The sequence below is a fragment of the Malus sylvestris genome, chromosome 3, assembly GCF_916048215.2.
Source record: "Malus sylvestris chromosome 3, drMalSylv7.2, whole genome shotgun sequence".
NCBI classification, from domain to species: Eukaryota; Viridiplantae; Streptophyta; class Magnoliopsida; order Rosales; family Rosaceae; genus Malus; species Malus sylvestris.
Window position 1 is genome coordinate 26,753,205 of NC_062262.1, and position 25,847 is coordinate 26,779,051.

General features: G+C 39.1%; 4 protein-coding genes, 1 long non-coding RNA gene and 1 pseudogene across 7 annotated transcripts; 4 read left to right on the plus strand and 2 right to left on the minus strand.

The window, feature by feature from the left end:
* Nucleotides 1–312: 312 nt before the first annotated feature.
* On the plus strand, nucleotides 313–2,945 carry LOC126615766 (exonuclease V, chloroplastic-like). Its single transcript, XM_050283667.1, has 4 exons — nucleotides 313–1,664; nucleotides 1,766–1,918; nucleotides 2,218–2,294; nucleotides 2,385–2,945. The coding sequence occupies exons 2-4, from the start codon at nucleotides 1,889–1,891 to the stop codon at nucleotides 2,545–2,547; spliced, it is 270 nt and encodes an 89-aa protein (XP_050139624.1). The 5' UTR covers nucleotides 313–1,664; nucleotides 1,766–1,888; the 3' UTR covers nucleotides 2,548–2,945.
* Nucleotides 2,946–5,233: 2,288 nt separating this feature from the next.
* LOC126615759 (purple acid phosphatase 18-like) lies at nucleotides 5,234–9,018 on the plus strand. Its single transcript, XM_050283658.1, has 5 exons — nucleotides 5,234–5,414; nucleotides 6,619–7,287; nucleotides 8,088–8,276; nucleotides 8,358–8,446; nucleotides 8,673–9,018. Exons 1-5 carry the CDS (start codon nucleotides 5,277–5,279, stop codon nucleotides 8,890–8,892), a joined length of 1,305 nt encoding a protein of 434 aa, XP_050139615.1. The 5' UTR covers nucleotides 5,234–5,276; the 3' UTR covers nucleotides 8,893–9,018.
* A 361-nt stretch (nucleotides 9,019–9,379) lies between these two features.
* LOC126615762 (CRS2-associated factor 2, mitochondrial-like) lies at nucleotides 9,380–12,689 on the minus strand. 3 transcript variants are annotated; one of them, XM_050283663.1, is made up of 6 exons: nucleotides 12,116–12,689; nucleotides 11,837–11,964; nucleotides 11,516–11,741; nucleotides 11,285–11,412; nucleotides 11,055–11,187; nucleotides 9,380–9,973 (listed from the first exon to the last, which is right to left on the minus strand). In XM_050283663.1, the coding sequence occupies exons 1-5, from the start codon at nucleotides 12,615–12,617 to the stop codon at nucleotides 11,065–11,067; spliced, it is 1,107 nt and encodes a 368-aa protein (XP_050139620.1). In that variant the 5' UTR covers nucleotides 12,618–12,689; the 3' UTR covers nucleotides 9,380–9,973; nucleotides 11,055–11,064. The 3 variants fall into 3 exon arrangements, with proteins under 3 accessions (XP_050139620.1, XP_050139619.1, XP_050139618.1); XM_050283662.1 differs by having other exon boundaries at nucleotides 9,380–10,453; XM_050283661.1 differs by lacking the exon at nucleotides 9,380–9,973 and having other exon boundaries at nucleotides 10,900–11,187.
* A 360-nt stretch (nucleotides 12,690–13,049) lies between these two features.
* Nucleotides 13,050–14,988, minus strand: LOC126617111 (uncharacterized; annotated as a pseudogene).
* A 1,685-nt stretch (nucleotides 14,989–16,673) lies between these two features.
* Nucleotides 16,674–19,177, plus strand: LOC126615765 (protein FATTY ACID EXPORT 5-like). The gene is made up of 3 exons (XM_050283666.1): nucleotides 16,674–17,060; nucleotides 17,936–18,023; nucleotides 18,938–19,177. The coding sequence occupies exons 1-3, from the start codon at nucleotides 16,862–16,864 to the stop codon at nucleotides 19,008–19,010; spliced, it is 360 nt and encodes a 119-aa protein (XP_050139623.1). The 5' UTR covers nucleotides 16,674–16,861; the 3' UTR covers nucleotides 19,011–19,177.
* On the plus strand, nucleotides 17,067–17,339 carry LOC126615771 (uncharacterized). Its single transcript, XR_007620897.1, has 2 exons — nucleotides 17,067–17,203; nucleotides 17,290–17,339. It is a non-coding gene; the product is annotated as an uncharacterized LOC126615771 (long non-coding RNA).
* Nucleotides 19,178–25,847: the final 6,670 nt, after the last annotated feature.

Genomic DNA, 25,847 nt, shown 5'->3' on the forward strand with positions numbered 1-25,847 from the left:
CGCTAGACACATCCAGAATGATTATACAAGGGGCAACTCAAGCCCAATCTGGTTCAGTTTTTTAGAGAAGACTTCTGTTTCCAGCCCAGCTTTTAGGCACTTTGCCGGAAAGGTGTCCAGGGAGAGCATGCCATGGGATCAGTTGAGCATTCTTATTCATTATTAGTGTTTAAAAATAAAAAAAAATAAAAAAAAATAAAACTAGTTTTAAGACTTGCCTAGTCGGTTTTTGCGGGCAGGGCTATGAAGGAAACGTCTCTTCCCGGCGAGAGACTACCCTAAGGGCACGTTTATTTGGCTTCACTAACCTGGACTGAACTGGACTAGTTTTTAGTATAATCCTCTATTTGTTGGCTGACAGGACTAAGTTTAATGGTATTAAGTGGGACTCGCTTTCACTAACTCCTTCGTTAAGTGGTCCAAGCGAGACCTCCCAAATACGAGCGGACTAGCTAAGACCATCGTCGTCCTCCTGCTCGCTCGCTCTTCGTGTTCGTCCTGCTCGCCCTACTCGTCATGCTCGTCTAGATCGTCCTGATCGCTCGACTAACTACATCGGCCACGCTCGCTCGCTCGAGCAGGCTAAGAAATCGTCAGTCTCTCTCTCACTCGTCATTTACAAATTCCATTTGTTGTTTTGATTATGTGAAATCTGGATTGCTTTGATTTTGTGAAATCTGGGTTGGTCTTATGCTTTGAAATTGCTTGTTCTTCAATGATTTCTGCTTCTGGGTATTTTATGATGTAGTTGTATGGATTTGATTTCTGCTTCTGTGAAATTGCAAATTCCATTTGCTGCCACTGTAAGTTAATTCATCTGTGTCTCTTGATTCAATCTTTGACTCCTGCTACATTGTTTAGGTGGCTTTTAACCTCCTGCATAGAGCTACTTGATATTGTATCTATCAATCTATGCGAGGTCCAAGGTTTATCTTTCAATTTACTAATTTATCTTTGGGGGGAATTTTGTCATAATGAGTTAGATAGAGGCGTTCTTAGGGCTTATTTAGCATTATAATCAATTAATAAATGGATCATATGGATCATTGTTGTTCCATAAAGTAGTTAATTGGTTATCAATATCATCTGTAAGGAGTGATGTCTGGATTAAGCTTGCAGCTCTGTTCCTTTGTTTGGAAATTTTGTATGGGTTGGATGTAAGCATGAATCCCGGATTGTAAGATTATGGTGCCCTTTAACTGAAGCTTGTCATGTATTTGATTGAAATAATATGAAATAAGCACAACTGGTTGCTGATGGTGATCCAATGTAGTTTTTGGGACCAAATGAGACAATGCTCTAGATACCTGAAACATCAGTACTGAAAATGAAACATGATTGAGAAAGTCTTAGAAAAACATCCTACCTTTATATATAGGTACGTCAGATAGGCACACTCTTTCTTTGGCTTTATTCTTACAGCCAATTCTCTGTTTAGAATTGATGATATCAGAGCATTGATCTCCTTAACCTCCTTTCCTTCAATAATTGGCTATATTTTCTTATGATATCATAATAGGTTTTGCAAAAGGGGTATGGATGATGGGCGTGATTGATGAGATTCGAATGCCTGTTATAGAAACAAACCGAAACCCAATATTAGTTGACACAAGGACTCGTGTGAAAGATACACTTACTGTTGAACCACAACGAAGAAATGGAAGGTATGCACCTTTATTAGCTTCTGTTTTGGGCTGATTTTTTGTTGCCAAGTTGCCATTGATGAGGAAATGCACCAGAATGAAGTCACACTCTATTATGGCAGGCTTCAATTAATGTGCTACAAGTACATTTGGGATGATTTAGTTGCTGATAAATTCCCATCAAAGAAATTTTTCACTTTTTTTCCTTAAATCCTCATGGTATCTTATATGAAGAAATCAGAGAGATGGCTGCTAACTCAAGGTTCCCAGTAGAGGTAAAGTCTCTCCATTGAATTATTTGATACATTTAGTCTAGGAAATCAGGATTTTCGGGGTTTTCTATTGTTTGATGTTCCCATTATCACTATACTTGCTTCAAAAACCAATCACTTGATATTAAGGATGCTTTTTTTTAGTAATTTGTTTTGTTTATTAGTTCATAAACAAAATTGTGTGACATAGATTTTTCAGATAATTACCACTGATGACATAGGTGAAAAATTTGTTTCATAAACAAAATTTGTTTTGTTTATTAGTAATTTGTATACGTAAACAATTTCTCTTGGTTGTGCAGACCCTTGATGACATAGTGAGATACTACAGAAACATATGTAGCATGCTGCCCTCTACACATGACCAGCTGCTATTGAGGTGAGTATAAAATTTATACACGAGATCTTTTACATTTGCTTGGTCACAATAACTTTTGGGAAGATACTGATATGACTATTTTTTAGTTAGATATGAGTTACAGAAAGATCATTCGTTACTTGGTAAAGATGAGTTTGCATACGACTCTGATTGGGTCAAGAATCAAATACAGGGTTGTCTTGAGTTCTGGTTAGGAGAGCGAGAAGCAAGATACACTCCTAAGGATGAGGGATGGAAATGCAGGTTCTGTTAATATTCTTCTGTTTGCCCCGCTAGAAGTGCAGAGTCTGCAAACTATACTAATACACCAAGTTAGAGAAAAGCAGTAGCATTGGTGATGTTTCAATCAACATCGTCAGTAAGTGTACAAAGAAGCACAATTCTTGGAGTTGCTTTTTTGGGGTAATTGCTGTGTTGGTTGTGCCATGAATGTATCTTTCATGTTGTATTGTAGCCGTTGTTTGATTCAATTGTTGTAACTTATTCTTTGGATGAAATCATTAAACATGAGTAGTAAAATTCAATTGTTTTGTATTGAAAGCTACGCTCAAAGTGCAAAGGATGTCTCTCTATCAAATTTAGCAAAGTCAGATAGTGATGTTACAATTGTATGTTAACATTAGGATGAATGAATATGGTATTATTCATGGATTTTGGGAGGCTGTGAAGAAGAAATCAAAATTTTCTTCCTCCAAATTTGTGGTCTGATAAGTTTGAGTTTTTAACAATTTTGGGTTGCTGAATGTTTATAGATTTCTCAATATAGAGGCTTAAAGCGATTTTAGACCAAAAAGTCAGAAAGTTTGATGTACTGATTCTAAATTCCTAAGTTGTAGGAAAGCGCTGTTTGTTTTTGCAAATTGCAATTCTACAATGCACAAAAACTCAATATTTTCTTTCATTTCCAAGCAATTGTTGTTGAGTTTAATGTAATTATCATTTGATTTGACTGAGGGTATTTTGCAGTTGAGTTGGATGTAATTCTATCGTTAAAATTTGTAATTTCACTATTTTTCATTATCTTGGTTTTTAGTCCGACACTGCACCAAACGCTTCACTAAATTAATCCAGCTTAGTCTATTCTAAGCCAGTCCAGCTTAGTTCCTGAAACTAGTCAAGTCCGAGATAGTCCGGTGCAACAAACGCACCCTAAATGCCTAGGCTATCGCCTTAGGTGCCTGGCGACGTGGGCATTTTAATTTTATTTTTATTATTTTAAACAGCCCACCCAAAATGACACTGTTTTGGGTAGGTTTTATAAAATTCATGCTAATTTTACGTTTCTAACATTTAATATGACATTATAATGTGAATTAGAGAAATAACAATAAGTAAAATATTTGATTGCTTGGCATGCTTGCTAGAGGTTATGCATGAAACACCTTGACTTTGCTTTCACATTTTAAAACATTATTCATTATTATTCCCTGCTTAAATACCATTAAGTTCCAAATTAACATTTATGTCTATGCTACTCAACTGTAACATTCCATATGCATAACTAATCTAATGAAATCATGAGATCTGTGAAAACACAGCCATGGAAAGCAAATGACTAAGGGCAGCTGCAACTGATGATAGCATTTGGTAATTAATGCCTGCAATTTTAAATGCGGTTTTGAAAGCCTAAACCGTCTTAGATGATTAAAATTACCATATGTTATAGTAAAGCAGTGTGTTTGAACTAGGACGCCACGCTCTTTTCAAAAATATATCATGGGCCAAAACAGAGATCGGACATTAAATCTGCGTTCTTGTCTTCCTTAGGTCCATTCTCAAGCAACCCAAAAATCTCAACCAAATATTCTTCTTCCTCTTTTAACGCCATATTTGTTGAGTGAAGTTTTTCTTTCATGAGTCATTTCTTATCAATTTTAAAAGTGCTTCATTCATAGAAATTCACCTAAATATTGTCCTACATCAAAAAACGGAAAGAGGAAAGAGAATCGGGTGAAAAGGCTTAAGAGGATAGAGAGAGGGGGGGCATGGGCGATGAAGAGAGAGAGAGTTCGGTAACAAAAGAGAGACATAAGTTGGATGGTGGGAAAGATGAAAAAAGCCGTGTGCAAGATGAGAGAGAAAGAAAGCGTGTGTGTCAGTTTGTACGATGTGCGTGTCAGTATGTGTAAGAGCCCGCGTGTCATTGTGCATGTGACGTGTAAAATGTGACGTTTGTTCTTTTTATCGTAACATTAAATAAAGTTATTAAAATATTTTTAATTAAAATTTAAAGTTTTAAATTTTTTTTCATTAGTTTCTCTTTAATTTAGTAAGGGCCATACCCTTATATATGATACTAAATGTGAGGGCCATAGCCTTATATTCTACCAACTTCAAGGTTTTAAAAAACGTGCTAGTCGGGTGTTAGGCTTAGGCTATGTTAGTTTTTTTTTTTTTTTTTTTTTTTTAATTAAATTTATTATATAACAATAAGAATATATAAATAAGTGACTAATTATACCCTTATTTATACTTATATACATATATGGAGATGGATCCGTAGCACCAATTTTTTTACAAAAACTTTGACATATGTTCTTGGGGTCCACTCGGTAATGTATTTAAGTTTTAGGTCTTTCTTTAAAGATCATATTTATAAGAAATTACATAAATTTAAACAATATAATCGTTAGATTAAGAATTTAATGTTTCTTTGTACAACCGTATTCGTCAATTTTCATCATTACAAATAAATATCCTAATGGTTTTGAATTTACCCCCATACACACACACACACATATATATATATATATATATTTTTTTTTTTTCTTTTGCATTTAGAAACATAATATACAAACTACAATTTTACAGATGCACCTTCCCTAGAAAATTAGAAATAGAAGTTAACGAAAAGGACATGGGTAGTTTGGTCATTCCACAACGACAATCCAAAAAGAACACAGTGGCACACGGCGGAAACCTGGGTACTAGATATCCAACACCAACTCCCACAAAAAATGATTGCAGGCAAAGCAGGAGTCAATGGACCCAAAGCCGATAATCACGGTCCTCTTCTTAATCTCCGCCACCGTCATCGCCGCCCAAGAATACGTCCGACCGCCGCCTCGCAAGGCCCTCCATTTCCCATGGAGTCGAAAACCCTCTTCTCTTCCCCAGCAGGTGAGTTAATCATCACCTTCTCATCTTCTCGCTGCTCCGTCTCTTTCACTTTCTGGGAAAGTCAAGAGTTTCTGGGGATAAAAAATTGGATCCCAACTAGATTTTCTATCGAAAGCCGGAAAATTTTGCTCCGTTTTAACCTGGGTTCTGTTTGTTTTGCCAGAAAATACTTTCCTTTCTGTCTAAGCTTTGTTTTTTATTTACTGTATTTTTGTTGGTTTATTTAGTAACTTGATTATTACTGGTTTATGCTTTGTTAATTGATTGAATCGCAGAAAAAGAAAAAAGTTGTGAAATTTTGTTGCTATTTAAACGATGTGTAGAGCCCGTTAGTGTCAGATTAACATAGCATGGTTGGAAATTTATCGAAATCGAGAGGGGTCATTGTGTTGGTTTGCTGAGTGTAATGCTAGTTTTTGTTTGTTGTTGTGAGTTTTGTGGTAGTTTAAGATTAACAGGTCTTATTCCAAACTGTCATGTTCAACCGTAGGCGAAATCGAGTCCCAATAACAATCAAATTCATTCTGACCAAAGCAACCTATCTCCATCTGATAGTCATTGGACTGACCATTGTCCACTCGATTTTTCTGTTATTTTTCATTCAAACACTAGGTACTGAACCTACGACCGAATCATTTTGTGTTGCGCCCTGAGCTGCACAGCACATTTTGTTCCTATGGCTACCTTAACCAGCACCATATAACCTCCACATCCCCATATTCAGCCAATTCTGATGCCTTTGCCTAGGGCCATGCTTGCTAATGCCTCTAGTCAATTAAGCCTCGTGATTTCGTCTCAAGGATCTGGCCATTTATGATCTTAATTCATGAGCCCTCATGGCTTGATATGGGAGAAACAAACATACTTCATATGAAAAGATTTCTGGCCAATTAATTGGATGCATGCATTCTGTGCTAAACCGAAAAACAAGTGCAGTTTATTGCTAAAGTATAATTGTTATGTTAATTCCTACTCACTATATTAAATTTGGAGTTCTTGGATGTTATGATTGCTTGGTGACATTATTATCATTGATAGTGACATAACCTATGTTAATTTGCATTCAGGGCAAGTAATTTGTACGAATTAGGTCTTTGTCTGATATTTTATCTTTATTGACTCCCAATTCCGTAACATTCTTTAGGGTTTATTAATGTTAAGCATACCCTAAATATATCGTTTTCTGCAAAATGGCCTATTGCAGGTGCACATCTCTTTTGCAGGAGACAAGCACTTGCGGGTGACGTGGGTCACTGATGATAAATCTGCTCCTTCAGTTGTTGAATATGGAACATCATCTGGGAAATACAGTTCTGTAGCTCAAGGAGAAAGCACCTCCTATACTTATATGCTCTATAGGTCAGGAAAGATACACCATACTGTCATTGGGCCTCTTGAACATGACACCGTTTACTTCTACCAATGTGGAGGCCAAGCTCCTGAGTTTCAGTTCAAGACCCCTCCAGCTCAATTTCCGATTACTTTTGCTGTGGCTGGAGATCTTGGACAAACTGGATGGACGAAGTCAACGCTTGACCACATTGACCAGTGCAAATATGATGTGCATCTGCTTCCTGGAGACCTTTCATATGCTGATTACATTCAGTCTCGTTGGGATACATTTGGTGAGCTGGTGCAGCCACTTGCAAGTGCAAGGCCATGGATGGTAACCCAAGGGAACCATGAAAAGGAAAATATACCATTGTTAAAGGATGGGTTTCAATCCTATAATTCCAGGTGGAAAATGCCGTATGAAGAAAGTGGATCAAGTTCAAATCTTTACTATTCCTTCGAAGTTGCAGGTGTCCATGCTATCATGCTCGGTTCATATACTGATAATGATGAGTATTCAGATCAATACAGGTGGCTGAAGGTTAGTCAAATTTCTCTTCTCCTATCAGAAGGAACAGATTTTTTCTGCTACATTAAATAATGCACAGTATATTAGTAATATTCATTCTTACTCTTTATCCGTAGCTTCTTGGATCTTGTAAATGTTTACGATATGTGCCATCTGTTGTATGTGTTTCTGTTATAGGTCATAGTTTATGTGGCATATTCACATAGGTCCTCCTATGCTGTTGGAGGCTAATAGTTTTGTCTGATTTTCTAGATAATGGGTGCACATGACATGCCTTCCATATGTCTTCATGTATTTCCTCGTCAGAAACTTGGAAATTTCAATCCTGGGCAGAAGGGATGGGCATTGGGCACCCATTGGGAGTCACGGATGTGGTGGTGGTGGTGTTGGTCCGTAGTGAGTAGTAATATACGTGTACATGCACAATAAGTAAGTGAACCTATTCTAACAATCCATCACAAAGGAAGTTGGTACACAAGTTAGGGAGGGTCAGAAAATCTTTGGAGCCTCATCTGAGGAATTAATTCTAACATATAAAAAGGAAATTTATTAACATAAATCTCGTTGGGGTGTTGTTCCCGGTGTAGCCTATGGCACCTCGATCTTAAAGCAGGCCTTGAACAATGAGGGGTCCATATTTGAATATAGCTACGAGGCATGGGCTTCAAGAATTATTACAATCACTTCCAATTTAGATGTACTATTGGAGTTGTTTTCTTTTATCTCTCCTGCGTTTGGAACTATTTTCTTCTTTCACTGCCTCTCTTGTGTCAGTCTTTTTATAAAATAAAGTAGTCGTTCTTGTGAAACAGGCTGATCTTTCAAAGGTTGACCGACAGAAGACACCTTGGTTGCTCGTGCTCTTTCATGTTCCCTGGTACAATAGTAACAAGGCTCATCAAGGTGAAGGGAACAGCATGATGGCAGCAATGGAGCCATTGCTTTATGCTGCCAGTGCGGATATAGTATTTGCTGGTCATGTTCATGCTTATGAACGAACGGTAAAGCTATACTAAATTGGCACATATTTCTGTAGTAAATATAGAGCACTCAATTTTAATCCATGATGTCTTGTTTGACAGAAACGCGTGAACAATGGAAAATCAGATACATGCGGTGCTGTCCACATAACCATTGGTGATGGCGGAAACAAAGAAGGCTTAGCTCACAAGTATGTCTCTCTGCTCAAAAGATTTTCAAATTTGCAATGTAGGAAAATAGAATGTTTGTTCAACTCTCATGTGCTAGGAAAAAACAGTCCTGAAATCGGTTTCCATGGGATGAGTTCTGGACATTTGAATTTTATAGTCTCTATGATAGCTACTAGTAGTTGGCAAATATGAGTCTCATTGGCATTGGTTACTAACTGCTTGTTCCAATTCCTCACAAATTGGCAGGTATAAAAACCCACCACCCGAGTGGTCAGTTTTCCGGGAAGCAAGTTTTGGTCATGGTGAGCTGAATATAGTGAATTCAACCCATGCCTTTTGGAGCTGGCATAGGAATGATGATGACGAGCCTGTTAGGTCCGATCAGGTCTGGATAACCTCGTTGGTTAGTTCAGGATGTGTTGCTGAGAAGACACTTGAACTAACGAAGATACTTACGGAACCATAGATACTTACGGAACCATATATAGTAAGATTCTCCCTTTATGTTGTTCTTGGTAGTATATATTATGTATTTCTTGTTATACATTTAGAGCCGAGGCTTCGGTTATATAACACTCGGGTTAAAATGGCATTTCCAAATTGCTTCCTTAGACATTCTGAACGGAGGATAGAACCTGGGAATCACTTAGCTAGGGACAATAGAATCACTCACGTTGCTAATTGTGGATTCACTCAACACGACCAAGTCTCACACTTGATTCTAAGGATGAGAAAACTCACCCTCTTCTTGGATTAATTTTTTTAATCCACTAATTGGGTTCTTTAAAGATACATTTGGAGCCCCTTAGATAGGGAGATTACAAAGCATTGGTTGGGTAAATATTTAATGGTAGGATAGTCACTAGGCTACTCAATTAAAAGAGAATACGATTTATGTAATACGGTGAACTATATCTCAACCGTAGATACGATTAATTATGTAACTTCCATAATTTCACCGAAAACCCCGTCACATTTCACTATTAATGAACTTGGATACTCTAAATGGTGAAACCATTACAAATGAAACGAATGAGTTCATAGCAATGAGTAATCTAGAATGGGAGAGCATTGAGACCCTTCCTAGATTTTCTTTTCTTTCTTTGAAGTTTCTACAACCTCATGAACCGGAGGTGGAGATCAAGGACACTGGTGGAGAGGTGTGAAGAGAGCGGAGCGCTGAGATGGTGGCGGAGCAGAGGATATCCCTCGAAGTGCAAGGAGGATCAGACACTTGTATCCTACAGAGCATGTGTTTATAACTACTCTTAAGAGGTGAAACTTTTGTGTCCATCCAGAGGACCACGTCATCCGTATGCCCACACAAACTCAAGTGGAGATTATCTTTATTAAGTGTTAGCATTGGAAGATTTCAAAAAGCCTATAATCCGACCCTCCCAGAGAGGGTATCAGTTGGAAAATGCTTAGAAAATATCACCTGTCTTCTTCAGGTGCCATGTTCGTGATAGGGTCCCATTCCTTGGCAAGAGCATTCAAGTTGCTCTGGAACGGAGCAACCCTTTCGTCACTGACATCATCGTCAGCCCCTGCAGGACAACCCAAGTAACACAACATGATCCATCGAAAAATGAATACAAGTTAGAGAAGGAAGTTTTTAAGTCTATTTAGGAAGAGAGAGATTGCCTCTATGTGAGAGCCTAGTTTTGTAACGAATGTGTCTGTTTAATTTAGGTTATTTTGAATACAACGATATATTTACACTAAAGGATGAGGGAATTGCACTAAAAGAGCTAGTCATAATAACTAATTTTGAAAGCCCTATCTACGAGTACGAGAGTCGAACCTTAAGACTTCTCACTTACAAAATAAGAATATTCGTAGTACTAAGTGGTTGTTGCCTCATAAAGTTAAACATTTGATCTTATAATATAAAGATCTAGAAGCAAAGTGGAACAAGGTCCAACTACTACTGCTGCTTTCACCACCATTCTCCTCCTAACTACATTGTTCCTCTATTATCCAACCAACCATAATCCGAAGATCACTCCTTTTCGGGCTTTGTTACTCTGTTGTTCAAAGGATGAACTAAAGTTTAGATATTAAAACAAAAAGGAACTTACGAATAAACCAGAAAGTTAGATCTTCTAATTCAGTTGTTTCACATTGTTGCCTATTATTTCAGGCCTTGCAACTCATAATTGTACCCTAAGACGATGAATAAACTCTTGATCCCTTCACTGGTTTTATGCGATTCTTGTATACCAAATTTCAGAATTTGAAATTTCAAATTATTGACCGTTGGATCTTGGATGATGCTAAACTAAACTGTTAGAAATTTCTATGCAACTCGATTAGTCGGGTTAAAAAGCCATTGCGCACTAGGCCCCTGTACAGAGTTCCAAGCCTGCGCACCCCAAAACTACAACAAGCTTTGAAGCCGCCAAAAGGGCCAAAACACAAAAGGAAAACTAGTACGGGAAGACTGGTAAGTAAATGCTGGAAGAATGAAGGCTGACAAGGGAATGTAGTCAGATGATATTTAATTTTTCGTCTTTGGCATGCAATATTCAAGCACAAAGTGTACAACTTTTGAGATTATAACTTGCTGAATAGAGCATTGGAATTTGCATCGGAGATTTTTTTTTTTTCAAGAATTGAGTACCAAACCTGGCTGCACTTAGGCATCTGCGGACATTTTACTACTATCTGTGCACTCGGAGTCTTGCCTTTGATCCCTCTTCCCCCTCCAGAGTATAATCTGCTCATCCTTGAACAAAAGAGGGATGCAAGGTACTAGATCCTGAAAATATAAAGTTTAGAAAAAAGATAAATTTAGGGATGAATTCGAAGCCCACAACTACCACTAAACCATCTAACTTGACCAAAACAAACCGTACCCTTAATTTCACGCCTATCCTTTTGCAATCGCTGGTACCAACATGGGTGCAGTCTAGTCTCACTACCTCTTCAGTATTGAAGGTCTCCCTAACTCTATCCACAACATTCACATACACACCATTTCTCGCTGAGGACAAACAAAATTGGCATAAGAGAAAAGAGCATCATCTGAAACATCCAAAACTCAAATTCACTTACCAAGTTCACTAATTTTAAAATACGACACTTACTCAGCTTCATCAGAGGTAAACAGTTTAGTCCTATGTTTCTTAACTCCTTCGTTTCTTCAAATGTCAAGCCGTCAGCAACATTCTTTACAAGCTTTGGATATATCGGGGGATACGGCTTCCAGAGCATTACAGGTATTACTGGTCGATTCTTCGGATCATAGTTTCGACCCCGGTATAAAATGAGGACATTAATATGCCGGTAAATAATCTTCCCACCGGACTTGTCCTGCACATACACTACTATCCCCATCAGCTAATAATCTCTGAACACCGAAATTCAACGTATTATGGATATATGGACAGCCTGAGTTAAGTTCAAACCTCAAGGTGGAAGCAAACATTGTCCATGTCAAGAGTTGGCACTCCCAAACACTTGATCCTCACCGCTTCGGCTCGCTTCCAGTGGTTGTGGATATCATCTAACATGTTATGTGTAACTCCTCCCTTTCCTGACACAAACAATTTAATCCTTCAGTCCCCTCCCATCAATTCAATGACTACAAAATCAAACCAGCATTGAGCTATATAAACAGTTACACATATACAATGCAATGCCTGATCAATTTCAGAATCCTAAACCCTAAACCCCAAATCCCTTACCCATATTAATTTGCCGGGCGCAATCACTATGACGGTACCGTTCCACCAGCTCCGCCACTTCCTCCTCCTCTAGCGGGTCTCCGAGAACCCGTTTTCTCTCCTCCGCAACCCGGTCCAAGTCCACTTCTTGTTGTACCGCGGCAACAGTCCCGGTCCATTTCCGATCAAGCCGACCGGGCCCGAAAGGAGAGAACTTGGGCGACTCTCGGAACGCAATAGGTTCAACCGCCGGGTTGGTCTCCGAATACGAGTAGCTGAAGTCGAAGGGCAGGTCCGATTTGAGGGGACGGGTCACGTCGTTCTTCGGGTCTGGAGCTTTATCCTGGGTCTTGGTTTTTTTGGGCTTTGGGGATTTGGAAACCGGAGAGAACGGAGGGTCGTATTCGTATGGGTCTTCGGAGAGGGATTGGCTGAGAAGGCGGGAGAGGGAGAGGAATGGTTTGGTCGGGTCTAGGGTTAGGGTTTTGTGAGGTGAGGGACGCCATGAAAGTAGCTTCAGCATTGCAGCAGAGAGTGCAGTTTGGTTTGGTTGCTAAACGGATAGTCGGCATTAAGGAAGTGCCGAAGAAATGGGCAGAATTGTCAATTAGGGTTTCCAATGAAGGAATAATATCGTAATTTCGTTGCCACAGTATAAAACGCATGTCGTTTACATTTTCTCGTGCAATGAAATTAGTCCGGCTATAAAACAGAACATCAATATGTTGTCGGTAAATTATTTACAAGATACGGACAATTCGATGCCCGTCCACGTCATGGATCATAAATTTAAAGATTCCTTTGATGCTCATTTCGTTTTTAATTATTACTTTACTTTTTGCGGCATGGTAAAGAAAAAGTGGGACAAAAATAAAAATAAAAATAAGAAAATAATGTTAGGTAAACTAAATTCGTATCGTAAATTTTTGTTCAAATAATGTGTCACAGATCAGATTCAAAACTGTGCAAAAGCAAAATCGAGGACAAAACTCAGGCCGGCCCCGTCAAGTCATTGCTTAATCTCTCTTCTTTACATCGAATCTGGTCCTCGACCATTGACTCGAAAACATCCAAGAGGTTGTCCAGCCCCTCAGGGCTGTCCCCTACTGCCTTCAGGGCATAAACAATGCTCTGAACGGTGGACAGAAATCCCGGCTTCCACTGCAGCCTCACTTCACTGTACAAGCTCATCTTGTCCAAATTCAACTTCAAGTGCAGCAAGAGTTTCAACTAGGGGTTTTTCCCCATACATTCTCTTCGCCTTCGCCCATATTCCGTCCAGCACTACCAGATTGTTCACCTTAACATTCATCGCCTCAAGGTTGTCCGCACTGACTGCTTCTTCCGATGGAAATAAGAGTACAGATCCAGGAGGAACCTCTACCTCAAACTCTACACGTTCATCCAACTCCACACTTCCCTTCAACGGCTTTTGCAACTTCCGCACAATGAACCCCTCTGCCAGAGCATTACGCGCATCTGCGATGTGTAAAATCGTATCAAACTTTTTATCCTCACGCGTTTGAGGCATCCAAATGTGGGATAGAGAGCTCATGACACCATGCTTGCCAATGGTAGCAGCTATAACAGGTGCACCATTATCCATTTCGACACTTTCACCCGAGCCATGAACTACATCAGAAACCCTTGATACTGCGGGTAATGCGGTAGTAGCTGAACCCTCATCGATATTGCATTGCCCATCTACGTTCCTGCCACCAGTGAATTCTTCACTACTGAACTCATGTTCTTTCTCTATAAAATCTACAAATTTCTTCACTACTGAATTCAGAGTTCATTAATTTTAATTTTGAATTAAGTTTTTAATTAAATTAATTAAAAAACATTTTGATTAATAGACACAATTGTTTGGAAAGAGTTGTGTGGTTTCAAATACATTTGTGTGGTTTCAAATACATCCAAAAGGTATGAAATAGCCTATATAACTAAAGATTTTCAATTATATCGTACATCATCTTTTTCCTTTATATCTCTCCCATACAAAACCTTACAGAGATTAAACACTCAAAGCAATTCGCCAGAATTATGTAATCCAATGCAGGTTGTAAAATTAGATAGTTGTATTCTGGTCGAGCAGACGTCGTAGAATTACAAGCACAAAAGTGAGATGGAAATACTGTTCGAAGGACATAGCATTTGCACTGGCCTCTATATGTGATTCAATCAAGTTAGTACCATTTTAATTCATGTATTTATTTATATTATTTCATTCTGTATTGCAAGTATTTTTCATTAATAAAAATTTAGAATTTCAAGTTATGTTATTTTTATTTAATTTTGAATTCTTCTCCAACACTATCAAAATTGCATTTCTCACCATCAATCAAACTACTATTTTTTCTCTCTTTTGCCAAATTTGCAGATAACCCAAAACGCAACTTACCCACATTTTCTTTCCCTGCGCTCACCTCATCACAATACACAAAATCCAGCTTCTGGGTCTCTCTACTTTCTACAAGCTGATCAAACCCTGAACTTTTCAAACCATTTCGGTCCGAACCCATTTGAGAAACCGGGCCCGGCGACCGGATAACGAACCGGGATTCAAAATTAACATCATAAACAGTAACTACACTGAGATTTTTGAGTCCTAATGTAGCAATCCTAGCGGAATTAAGTAGGTGGTTCTCCTCTAGGCTGTGTTGAAGAATGGTGACGTTTACAGAGTTATGGAGCCCAGGGCTCTCAATCCGAGTGCAGAGGCAGAGCCGGACCGGTTTGGAGCACGACGGGCATATAGGTCGTTTGGAAGCGGGCTGAGTAGTCACCATTTTTAGGGTTTGAAGGAGAAAGGAAGGGTTTTGGAGAAGCGAGCAGAAATTGTTGTTTCGGGTCCGAGAACCGAACAAGCATCAATAGGTTCGAGTGGCCATGGTAGAAAATGAAAAAGTTGAGTCAGTCAGTGATAAGACGACGGGTAGCTTAATGTTTTACAAGACGACGTGTCGTTTTATAAAAGAGTATATAAAGTCATTAATGAATATGTAGAATTAGATTGGATTATTACAAATGGCAATGTTTTACGGACAAAGATTGTCTGCCCTTCTAGTTGTGGTGCCCTCCCATGCCCTCCTATTTTGTGCGGTTACGGTTAAGGCATGTTAACATTTTATATTAATTTTTTAATGAGATAATAAGACAAAAAACAATAAAAATATAAAATATTGACGTGACTTAACCGTGACCACACAAAATAAGAGGGCATGGAAGGGCACCACAACTAGGAGGGTAGACAATCCTTGTCCATGTTTTACTCAGTAAAGAAATTTATTTTATTTGAACTTTTCCAAAATGGAATTATAAGAATGGTTTAAGTTTTTTTTTTCGATATGAAAAATCATTCCCTTCAGCATTTAATATATTCTGAATATGATGAATTATTCATTCCAATTCAATCATAGAGACCAAATAAAAATCATACCTTCAAAATAAGTTAGTTCATCCAAGAGTAGCCACAAGAAGTTTAAGCAATTTTGAAAAAATAGTTGAGCTACAACCATCATGAAGTGGCTCAGTAGTTGGGGACGAATTTCTGACCATATTTCACACGACATGTTCTGAGTTCAATTCCTCACGCTTGTGAATCACACAATAGTGACTAGAGAGGAGCCGAAATGCCTTGATGAGTCATTTCGACCCAAAAAAGTTTGACTGTCATGCGTGATATGTACATAAACCTTATAAAAATTCATAATGAGGTAAATCACTCGTTTTATAAATTAATTTGGGTATAACATAAATTTCTTTTTAATAACAAATAAGTATCCTTATCATCGAACAAATATCTTACTTTAATATATCATGAATATAGTGAATTATTCATTTCAATTTAATTATAACGACCAAATAAATATCATACTTTTATTATAGTAAGCTAGCTCACCAAAGAGTAGCCACAAGTTAAGCAATTTTGAAAAAAATAGTCCACAACCATCACGGGATGGCTCAATACTTGAGAGCGAATTCTTAGCTCGTATATCATACAACATGTTCTGAATTCAATTTTTCGTGTTGATGAATCACACGATAGTGACTAAAATGAGGTTAAAATACTTCTGTGAGTTTTCTCGACTCCTAAAAAGATGAAATGTTATGGCTCAAGCTACTCTCTTTGTAGTAAGAAGAGGTAGTCCATTTTATCAATTAATTTTAGGTGTAACATAATTTCCTTTTTATAATAAGGAAAACTAACGAAAAGTCTTCAAAAACTATAGTTTTAATCAAATGACAAAATAAAGATATAAGTGAATAGTACCATGAGTAACTTTTCAAAGTAAAAATATCATTTTCGTTAAAAGTGAACAGTACCATGAATGTTTAATTAAGATTCCCATAATAAGGAAATGGATCATCTTCGAATCCCTTCCACCAAATCCACCAATCCAGCTCTTAAAATTTGATTCAACAGCTAAAAAGAGGGTTTTCTTTAAAAATTATAATAACTTTCAAATTCTAAGGATTTTGTGGATTTAATGGATTTGATGAAAGGTATCCTCCATTATAATATCATAACAGCTAATCTTGAAACGATCAAATCAAACTTAGTGGTTGAAAAATAAAAATCAAAACTCAGGAGTTGGTAATGATTGGCTAGATGAGTTTTTTGACCGACTGATTCCACGCGCCAATACAACACGAAAGTCTTTGCCTTTAAAATTTTTGTTTCTTTGATTTGTGAGGGATAAGATAAACTAGCGTAATTTTCCCGAGAATCTAAGAGTTTTCCCGGAAACCCATTTGGAGAAAATGCACGATTTCTGCTTGACGATCCCCTACGGCCTGGTGCTGATCGGCGGAGGAGTTTTTGGGTATTTCAGGAAGGGGAGCACGGCTTCTTTGGCTGGAGGAGCGGGCATCGGATTGCTCCTCACTCTTGCTGGATATATGAGTCTCAAAGCCTTCGAGGGGAAGAAGAACTCGTATCCTGCTTTCATTCTCGAAACGGGTACAATTTATTTATTTGGATTTTGGAATTTTGGTGGGTCTGGATCCCAGATTTGTAACGATACTTTAGTAAGATCATAAGACGTTAAAAGGGGAAATAAATAAAAATAAACAAAGCAAATCATAATCTGGATCACAAATTAGGTAACTTTTGTTGTTTGATGTATTTGGTAGCATTAACTTTGCTGATAGTTATGTTGGAAATTTGACTTTTGTTTTGTTTTGTTGAGGTTGTTATTTTGTTCCCTCTAATGATCTGGAAGCTTTGTGCTTCTGCAAAGGTGGAAGACTCGTTAAAACTGTTTATAGGTTTGTCGTTTAATCTTTGTTTTTTGTATGTCGTTATGGAGAAAAACTTACATGCAACTGGGAGCGGAGGTGGCGATATCCCAAATTAATCACGGAAGGCCATGTGAGCAAGTTAAAAACACGGCAGTGCGTATAGGCTTGGATATCGCCACCTTAGCGTCCCCGTTGTATGTAAAGAGAGAGGCACTTTTTGTGTAGAGTAATGCTATACACACCAAAGTAAATCCCAAAGTTATGGTTCTCCACTTACTTCATTTGTTTATGTCTAAGCTCGTTCTAAGGTTTATTTATGTCACAGAACTAAAGAGTTATGCATTAGTCAATGCAGTAAGTTTCGATTTGGTAGGGCGATTTGAAAGAAGTGCATTTAGGTGTTATGTGTTCATCATTGCCTATCAAATTTTAAGAATTGTATGAATTGAGGAGATTGAGAAAGATTATATTTTTATAAGGTCACATTCTTTGGTTTTCCTTGTATTTTGTCTATTTTCATGTTCTGCTCCTGTTACCTTGATGCTCACTCACTCGAAACGTTGTTTTGGAATTGATTGGTGTGCCTTGTAACAGTTTGTGCTGCTCTTCTTACGTGGGTCATGGGACAGCGCTATATGCAAACTTCTAAGATCATGCCTGCTGGTGTTGTTGCTGGTATCAGGTGAGTTCAGATTAATCCGCTGTTGGATATATATTTGCTAATCTAAAATTTGGTGTGCCATCAGTCTGTTGATTGTTAAACATGAGATGTACGGTCAGTACCTTATGCATGTGATTTGAATTTTATTGCAGCATATGACTTGTTTCGTACATTGCAGTCCCTGTATTTTATTTCCAGTTAACGTATTCGATTTGGTTGTTTAGAATATCTTCCTTCCCCTTCATAGCTGGCACTGTTAAATAATTAATTGGAAAAAGATAACTATTACTCGTTTGTCTGAGTAAGTTTGAGCACCTGAGGTATGCGGAACATGTTTCATTGCAGTTAGTGGTTTGGGGATGGTAGGTTCTTGTTCCCAGAGACATGTAAAAGTATAAAGTAGTTCTGTCAATGATTGGCAGATGTCATAATTTTTGTCTCGAGAACAGCCTATTTACAGCCCTTCAAATTTTATAATTTTAGGTAAAACTTGGCTCTATTGAATGTTCATCCGAATACACATTTGGATATCGAATTGTCAGAACAAGGTTGATCTGCTCCGTTGAAACCTTTTTAATAAATTTAGTTGAAGAGAGTTTCAGATCCTATATATGTTGCAGCACAATCAGTGCCAACAGAGAGTTGGAATGTCATCTAATTCCTGCTCCTGTTATATGGTTAAACAGTATGGGAAAAGGGGTCTTCTATTTCTTGTTTGGTTGTGCATAAAGAAGGGAAGGCGATGTGTCTTTATCAGATTATAAGGTCATCTTTGGTTATCGTATTGTAGTAACCGAGTAGCATTTCTGTCATTGTCATGAATCCAAACTGAAGACCACAATTTACGTATGATTAAAACCTTTCAATTGGAGCTCCTAACAGTTATATGACATATATTTGAAGTTTCTAAAGCTAACCTCTTCGTTTTGTTGCAGCGCTGTCATGACCGGATTTTATTTGTACAAAATTGCAACTGGTGGAAACCATATCCCGGCCAAGACCAAGTGATGGTATTTGAGGACTACTTTCCACAACGTATAAGCTGACTCTAAATTACACTCATCCAGATGCCCATATTTCATTTCACTAAATTGTTAATGGATATAATATCACAAGATACTATACTGTGTTGTCACGAGATACTACGTTAATCTATACAAAATGTTGTTTTCGTACCTTGCGTTCCTCGTACTTTTAATCAAATCAATGAGATAGACTCGCATTTTTTTTGTATTGTTTTCTTTGCTTAGTTAAACTCATGTTACTGCAGGCGAGGGGAATGCCTTCAGAGCATGAGAAATAACCCGACTTTCTCATCCATGAAGTAGAATTGCTTGTTTTGGAAGCAGGAACTAGATGGATGGACTGGAAAAGTTCTATTAAAATGGGGGATTCAGATGAAAACTTATAAACCATCCTCACGCGTGCAGCAACTGTAGCCAGTTTTTACTCCGATTTGAATCGGTGAGTTGTAGGAAACAGTTACCCTTCTAAACACACCAGAGAGAAAACCTCTTCACTTCGAACCTGAGACAAATCTGAAATGCATCGAAAACTCTCCAACTCTCTGCAAAACTCTGTGTAACCTTTATACTTACTGGTGTGAATCAGTTTGTGCACCGGAGGCATGCGGAACTTGTGTTGATGTGGTCAGGGGTTTAGGGATACCAGCTTTGTTATCTCATACATTTAAACGTAGAAACTGGCTCCGTCAAAGATTAGCAAATGTGATGTATGCTCTCTTAAGCAGATTCTCATGAATTCTGCACTGTGCTTGTTTGAAAACAGGAATATATAGATGCATGTGAGGTTTTATTTCAGTGGGGAACTCGTTTGGTGGCTAGGATTGAATTGGAGTGTATAATTCACCGTATGCAATGTATGGATTAGCCGTGAAGGAAACTTCTTTTCCACCTCAGTAGGATTGGAAGCAGTCCTTCTGAAAAGATTAGTGTTAGTTCCAACTGAACTTTTGAAAATATGCGTTAGTTATGAGGATTATGATTTGGCAGTCGGGTTTTCGAAAGGAGACGTTTGTTCTAGTTGGGCTTTCAAAAAAATTGGTGTTAGTTCGGGTTGGGCATCCGAAAAGAGACATTAGTTTTGACGGATTGTGATTTGTTGAGCTTTCGAAAAGATTGGTGTTAGTTTCAGCATGCCAGTCAAGATTTCATGCAGGCTCCTTTGATGCGTGGTCACACATGAAGGAGGCGTTGATAGTTTCAAATTAGATCTTATTTCCTTCTTGTCAAACTTATGATTTCTCATCATGAGTTTAGGGGAGTGTTGGAAAATAAAAACGAAAGTATTTTAGGGATTTAATTTAATTATAGTTTTGGTATGATTTGATTTGGTCTAGGTTTCCTTATCTTGTAAACAAATGATCGTTTGATTTATTTCCTAGTATTGCTCCTTTATAATCTTATAAATATCTCCTTACATAGAAGAATAAAGTATTAATATTGTTAATTGAGAAATAAGAGATTGTACAGAACTCATATTTTCATAAATCCTTTATTTCCAACTTATATTCCTATACAGCATGAAGCACGAAGGTCCCCCATAAACAAACATTACTCCATTGTCGAGGAAATATATATCGCATCTGCTATTGAGCCTTGACATATATTATCGTGGGTTATGAAATAAGCTTTGATTATGGAATCTAGTGTGTTCAACCTTATCGGTTACGTACTTACGTAAAGAATTCGGGTCATAAATTTCTACTTTTTTATTGGGTCAAATAATTTTCTACTGTTTCAACAAGTCTCTGTAGCTAGAGCCTGGCGCATACGAAAAATCTCATCACTGATCGTCCAAATGGACCTTCAGAAGTTATGCCTTCAACAGTTCGCAGACATAATATAAACATGCAGATAAATGAGCTATCTTGGATTTTGCAATGACATATGATCTCTTCTTAGCCAACACCTTCTTTAAGAAGAGAGAAGAACATGTGATCACCTACAAGAGTGGGTCGTCAAAAACACAAATAGATTTTCTTCTAATGAGGAAAGGTGGATCGTATAACTTGTAAGGATTGCAAAGTTATACCAGGAGAGAGCGTGGCTAATCAACATCGCTTGTTGGTGATAGATGTACATATCAAAAGAGTGAGACAAAAGAACAAGACTTGGAAGTGTCCAAGGACTAGATGGTGGAATCTAAAAGAAGAAAAACAAGTCATTTTCAAAGAGAAGGTAATCACCCAGTGTGTGTGGGATAGAGATGGGGAAGCTAGCCAAATGTGGGATCCCATGGCTAGTTGTATCCGAAAAGTAGCAAAAGAGGTATTAGGAGAGTCCAAGGGCTTTGCCCCACACCAAAAGGAATCTTGGTGGTGGAATGAGGAGGTACAAACAAAGGTGAAGGCTAAGAAGGAATGTTGTAAAGCCTTATACAAGGATAGGACTGATGAAAATGGTGAAAGGTATAGAAAAGCGAAGCAAGAGGCGAAGAAAGCTGTGAGAGAAGCTAAGTTAGCGGCTTACGACGATATGTATAAACGACTAGATACCAAAGAAGGAGAGTTGGATATCTATAAACTAGCTAGAGCAAGGGAAAAGAAGACAAGGGACCTAAACCAAGTGAGGTGCATCAAGGATGAGGATGGAAAGGTTCTTGCTATAGAGAACGCGGTTAAAGACAGATGGAGAGGTTATTTTCATAATCTTTTCAATGAAGGACATGAAAGGAGTGCTTCTTTAGGGGAGTTGAGTAACTCAGAAGAGTGTAGAAACTACTCTTTTTATCGTCGAATCCGGAAGGAAGAATTGGTTGTAGCTTTGAAGAAGATGAAGCATAGAAAAGGAATAGGCCCAGACGATATACCAATCGAAGTGTGGAAAGTTTTGGGAGAGACAGGTATAACATGGCTCACTGACCTTTTCAATAGGATTTTGAAAACGAAGAAGATGCCAAATGAGTGGCGAACGAGCACTTTGGTGCCTATCTACAAGAATAAGGGCGACGTACAAAATTGCATGAACTATAGGGGTATTAAGCTAATGAGTCATACAATGAAGCTTTGGGAGAGAGTCATTGAGCATAGATTGAGGCAAGAGACACGGGTTTCGGACAACCAATTCGGGTTCATGCCAGAGCGCTCAACCATGGAGGCAATCTATCTCTTACGAAGATTGATGGAAAGATATAGAGATGGGAAAAATGATTTACACATGGTCTTTATAGATTTGGAGAAAGCGTATGATAGGGTCCCAAGAGACATTCTTTGGAGGATTTTAGAGAAGAAAGGAGTACGAGTAGCATATATCCAAGCTATAAAGGATATGTATGAAGGAGCAAAGACTGCCGTAAGAACTCATGAAGGACAAACTGAAAGTTTTCCCATAACTGTAGGATTACATCAAGGCTCATCCTTAAGTCCTTACCTTTTTGCGTTGGTAATGGATGAGTTAACAGGACATATTCAAGATGATATTCCTTGGTGTATGCTTTTCGCAGACGATATAGTGTTGATAGATGAAACTCAGGAAGGGGTAAATGCAAAGCTTAACCTTTGGAGAGAAGAGTTGGAATCTAAAGGTCTTCGCCTAAGCCGATCAAAGACAGAATATATGGAGTGCAAGTTCAGTGCAAATGGAGGTCAAAACGAGTTAGGGGTGAGGATCGGAGATCAAGAAATACCAAAGAGCGACCGTTTTCGTTACCTAGGATCTATCTTGCAAAAGAACGGAGAATTAGATGGAGATCTTAACCACAGAATACAAGCTGGATGGATGAAGTGGAAGAGTGCATCCGGCGTGTTGTGTGACCGCCGTATGCCACTGAAACTCAAGGGAAAATTTTATAGGACGGCAATAAGGCCGGCGATGATGTATGGCACAGAATGTTGGGCGGTGAAGCATCAACACGTACACAAAATGGGTGTAGCGGAGATGAGGATGCTTCGTTGGATGTGTGGGCACACGAGAAAGGATAAGATTAGGAATGAGGATATCCGGGGTAAAGTAGGAGTAGCCGAAATTGAAGGAAAGATGAGAGAAAATCGGTTACGGTGGTTTGGACATGTGCAAAGAAGGCCTACTGACGCTCCGATTAGAAGATGCGACTATGGGACAGAGGTTCAGGGCCGAAGGGGTAGAGGAAGACCTAGGAAAACTTTGGAAGAGACTCTAAGAAAAGACTTAGAGTACTTGGATCTAACGAAGGACATGACACAGGACCGAGCACAATGGCGTTCTAAGATTCATATAGCCGATCCCACTCAGTGACTTGGATTTTCCAGGTCTCCAACCGAGAAGTTTTCCCCACTCAGGAAATTAAGGGAACACTACCTCAACCTACATGCTCCACTCACAAAGCTTCAACAAAAGAAAATTCAAAGAACTTAGCGAAGAAGGCTTTGGTGTATTTAACACAATACGTTGAAATGAAGGAAAGCTTATTTATTGATATCCCCGATAAGCTACAAATATGTACATATACATAAGTCAAAATAAACAAACAAGAGGGAGCCTTCACAAAGGTTGCTTAGGAGAAGTCTCAGCAGTCGGTAGAGCCCCAGAAAGCGAAGGCACCGGAGGGGGATCATTCAGAGCCTCAGTACTGGACAGAACCCTAGAAGGAGGAGGCATCAGAGGTTGATCATTTGGAGCTTCATTACGCGGTACAGCCCCAGAAGACGAAGGCAATAAATGCATTTGGAATAAACCCACAAATCTCTGATGATCAAGTAAAACCTGACCATCAGATTCCTTCATCTGGTCAAGCTTCCTCTTCATGTTTGTAGCATAGTCATGTGCGAGCCGGTGCAACTGTTTATTCTCATGCTTGAGCCTTCTAATCTCCTGTTTGAGACTCATCACTTCAGCCGCCAATGATTCAACTTGGCGGGTTCGAGCAAATAGGCGTTGGGCCATATTAGACACAGAACCTGCACACTGAACACTGAGAGCCAGAGAATCCTTAACAGCTAACTCATCAGACTGTTTGGAAAGTAGTCTGTTATCTTTGGGAGTGAGAAGGTTTCTGGCCACCACCGCAGCGGTCATATCATTCTTCATCATGGAATCCCCAACGGTAAGAGGACCAGTAGGGGAGACGAAGGATGGACGCCATATGTTGTCAGGAGAAGGCGGGGCTGCCTATTCAACAAGGTTCAAGTCAAAACGACGGTCGGAGGGGCCAGACATTTTCAAAGGTGTTGAAGAGAGAAGAGGTCGGACAAATCAAGATCTTAGAAGTGCAAGAATGGAGCTTCTACGAGTGGAGATTCAAGTGTGCTTTGGAACTTAATGCCAGCCCCTATAAAAATCTGCACTCGACGGAGCTTCAGAAATCGAAGAGGCGCCTGCTCAGAAATCGAAGAGGCGTTTGCTTTCTCAAAAGCAAGGCTGCTCAGATACCACGAGGGTCGATCTCAGAAATCGAAGAGGCATTTGCTTTCTCAAAAGCTGGGCTGCGCAAAGACCACGAAGGCCGATCTCAAAAATCGAAGAGGCGCTTGCTTTCTCAAAAGCTGGGCTGCTCAGAGACCACGAGGGCCAATCTCAGAAATCGAAGAGGCACCTACTTTTCCAGCCTTGTCAGCACCTGTCACACGCACACTCAGCTTTGCGGAAATTATGGGCATTCGGTCGAAGACTTCTGGTGAAGTAGAAAGCACATGAGTCTTACTGTTCAATCACCCACTTCCCACACGCAACAGTAGCTCATGGGTACCACATATAACTTTGCCAAAGTTCTCTGCCAAAGTTGAACACGTGAAGCTTGCAGCTCCCACTACATCGCTCTGACTAAGAAGGGTAAAAGAATAGCAAAGAAACAACACTAACAAAGTTTAGACACATAAATTTTGAAGATCTAGCTACCATATTATTACCCACAAGGGTAAAGGAACAGTACCACTGCTGGTTAATTGGAAAGTCCCTGTGTGTCAACCTCTGTGCTTCGTGGCAAGGTAGACTAGCAAACATGCCCAACCTTTAATCACATTCGAGAAAACACTCCCAACAAGATTGCTTGCTCCAAAATCGAAGAGGCACCGTCCTCCGAATCTCGAGAGCCAGACTCCCAACATGACTACTTTCTAAAAAATCGAAGAGGGTAAAGGAACAGTACCATTGCTGGATAATTGGAAAGTCCTTGGGTGTCAACCTCTGTGCTTCGTGGCAAGGTAGACTAGCAAACATGCCCAACCTTTACTCATATTCGAGAAAACACTCCCAACAAGATTGCTTGCTCCAAAATCGAAGAGGCACCGCCCTCCGAATCTCGAGAGCCAGACTCCCAACATGATTACTTTCTCAAAAATCGAAGAGACACCGCTCTCCGAATCTCGAGAGCCAGACCCCCAGCATGATTGCTTTCTCAAAAATCGAAGAGGCATCGTTCTCCGAATCTCGAGAGCCAGATCCTCGATAGGATTGCCTGTTCGAAAACCGAAGAGGCAACACTTTCCCAACTTCAAGAGCCGGATCTCCTTGGATAAAGCTGTCTGTAATCTTCACACGCAACATCAGCTTTCCAGATACCACAAACCACTTTTTCAAAGTGTTCTGACAGCGTTAAAACATGTGAAGCTGACAGCTCCCACTACCGTGCTATGACCAAGTAGGGTAAAGGAATAACATTACTACTTGTTGTTAAGGAGACTCCTATATATGTCGACCTCCATCCCCAACGGACAGGCAGACCTGCAAAAATGCTCAACCCTTCCTCATATCTGAGAGGGCACTCCCAACGAAGCCTTTCGAAATACTCAGCTTTCTTTCCCCCCGATAATACCTCTGCAAACAAGCTATACTAGAGCAAGAATATCTCATATCACCAGGGTTAAAAGCAAGAGTATCCCATATTATGCTTTTTCCCTGTCTTTTCCTT

What these genes read in the sequence shown, in the direction of transcription:
- LOC126615766 (XM_050283667.1), top strand. Translation starts at nt 1,889, where the DNA reads ATGGCTGCTAACTCAAGGTTCCCAGTAGAG. An exon ending in ACTCAAGGTTCCCAGTAGAG is followed by an intron (nt 1,919 to 2,217) that starts GTAAAGTCTCTC and finishes TTGGTTGTGCAG; the next exon opens with ACCCTTGATGACATAGTGAG. An exon ending in CATGACCAGCTGCTATTGAG is followed by an intron (nt 2,295 to 2,384) that starts GTGAGTATAAAA and finishes TTTTTTAGTTAG; the next exon opens with ATATGAGTTACAGAAAGATC.
- LOC126615759 (XM_050283658.1), top strand. Translation starts at nt 5,277, where the DNA reads ATGGACCCAAAGCCGATAATCACGGTCCTCTTCTTAATCTCCGCCACC. An exon ending in CCTCTTCTCTTCCCCAGCAG is followed by an intron (nt 5,415 to 6,618) that starts GTGAGTTAATCA and finishes GGCCTATTGCAG; the next exon opens with GTGCACATCTCTTTTGCAGG. An exon ending in ATCAATACAGGTGGCTGAAG is followed by an intron (nt 7,288 to 8,087) that starts GTTAGTCAAATT and finishes CTTGTGAAACAG; the next exon opens with GCTGATCTTTCAAAGGTTGA.
- LOC126615762 (XM_050283663.1), bottom strand. Translation starts at nt 12,617, where the DNA reads ATGCTGAAGCTACTTTCATGGCGTCCCTCACCTCACAAAACCCTAACC. An exon ending in ATGTTTGCTTCCACCTTGAG is followed by an intron (nt 11,742 to 11,836) that starts GTTTGAACTTAA and finishes GTGTATGTGCAG; the next exon opens with GACAAGTCCGGTGGGAAGAT. An exon ending in TTTACCTCTGATGAAGCTGA is followed by an intron (nt 11,413 to 11,515) that starts GTAAGTGTCGTA and finishes GTTTGTCCTCAG; the next exon opens with CGAGAAATGGTGTGTATGTG.
- LOC126615765 (XM_050283666.1), top strand. Translation starts at nt 16,862, where the DNA reads ATGCACGATTTCTGCTTGACGATCCCCTACGGCCTGGTGCTGATCGGC. An exon ending in TGCTTTCATTCTCGAAACGG is followed by an intron (nt 17,061 to 17,935) that starts GTACAATTTATT and finishes GCCTTGTAACAG; the next exon opens with TTTGTGCTGCTCTTCTTACG. An exon ending in GGTGTTGTTGCTGGTATCAG is followed by an intron (nt 18,024 to 18,937) that starts GTGAGTTCAGAT and finishes GTTTTGTTGCAG; the next exon opens with CGCTGTCATGACCGGATTTT.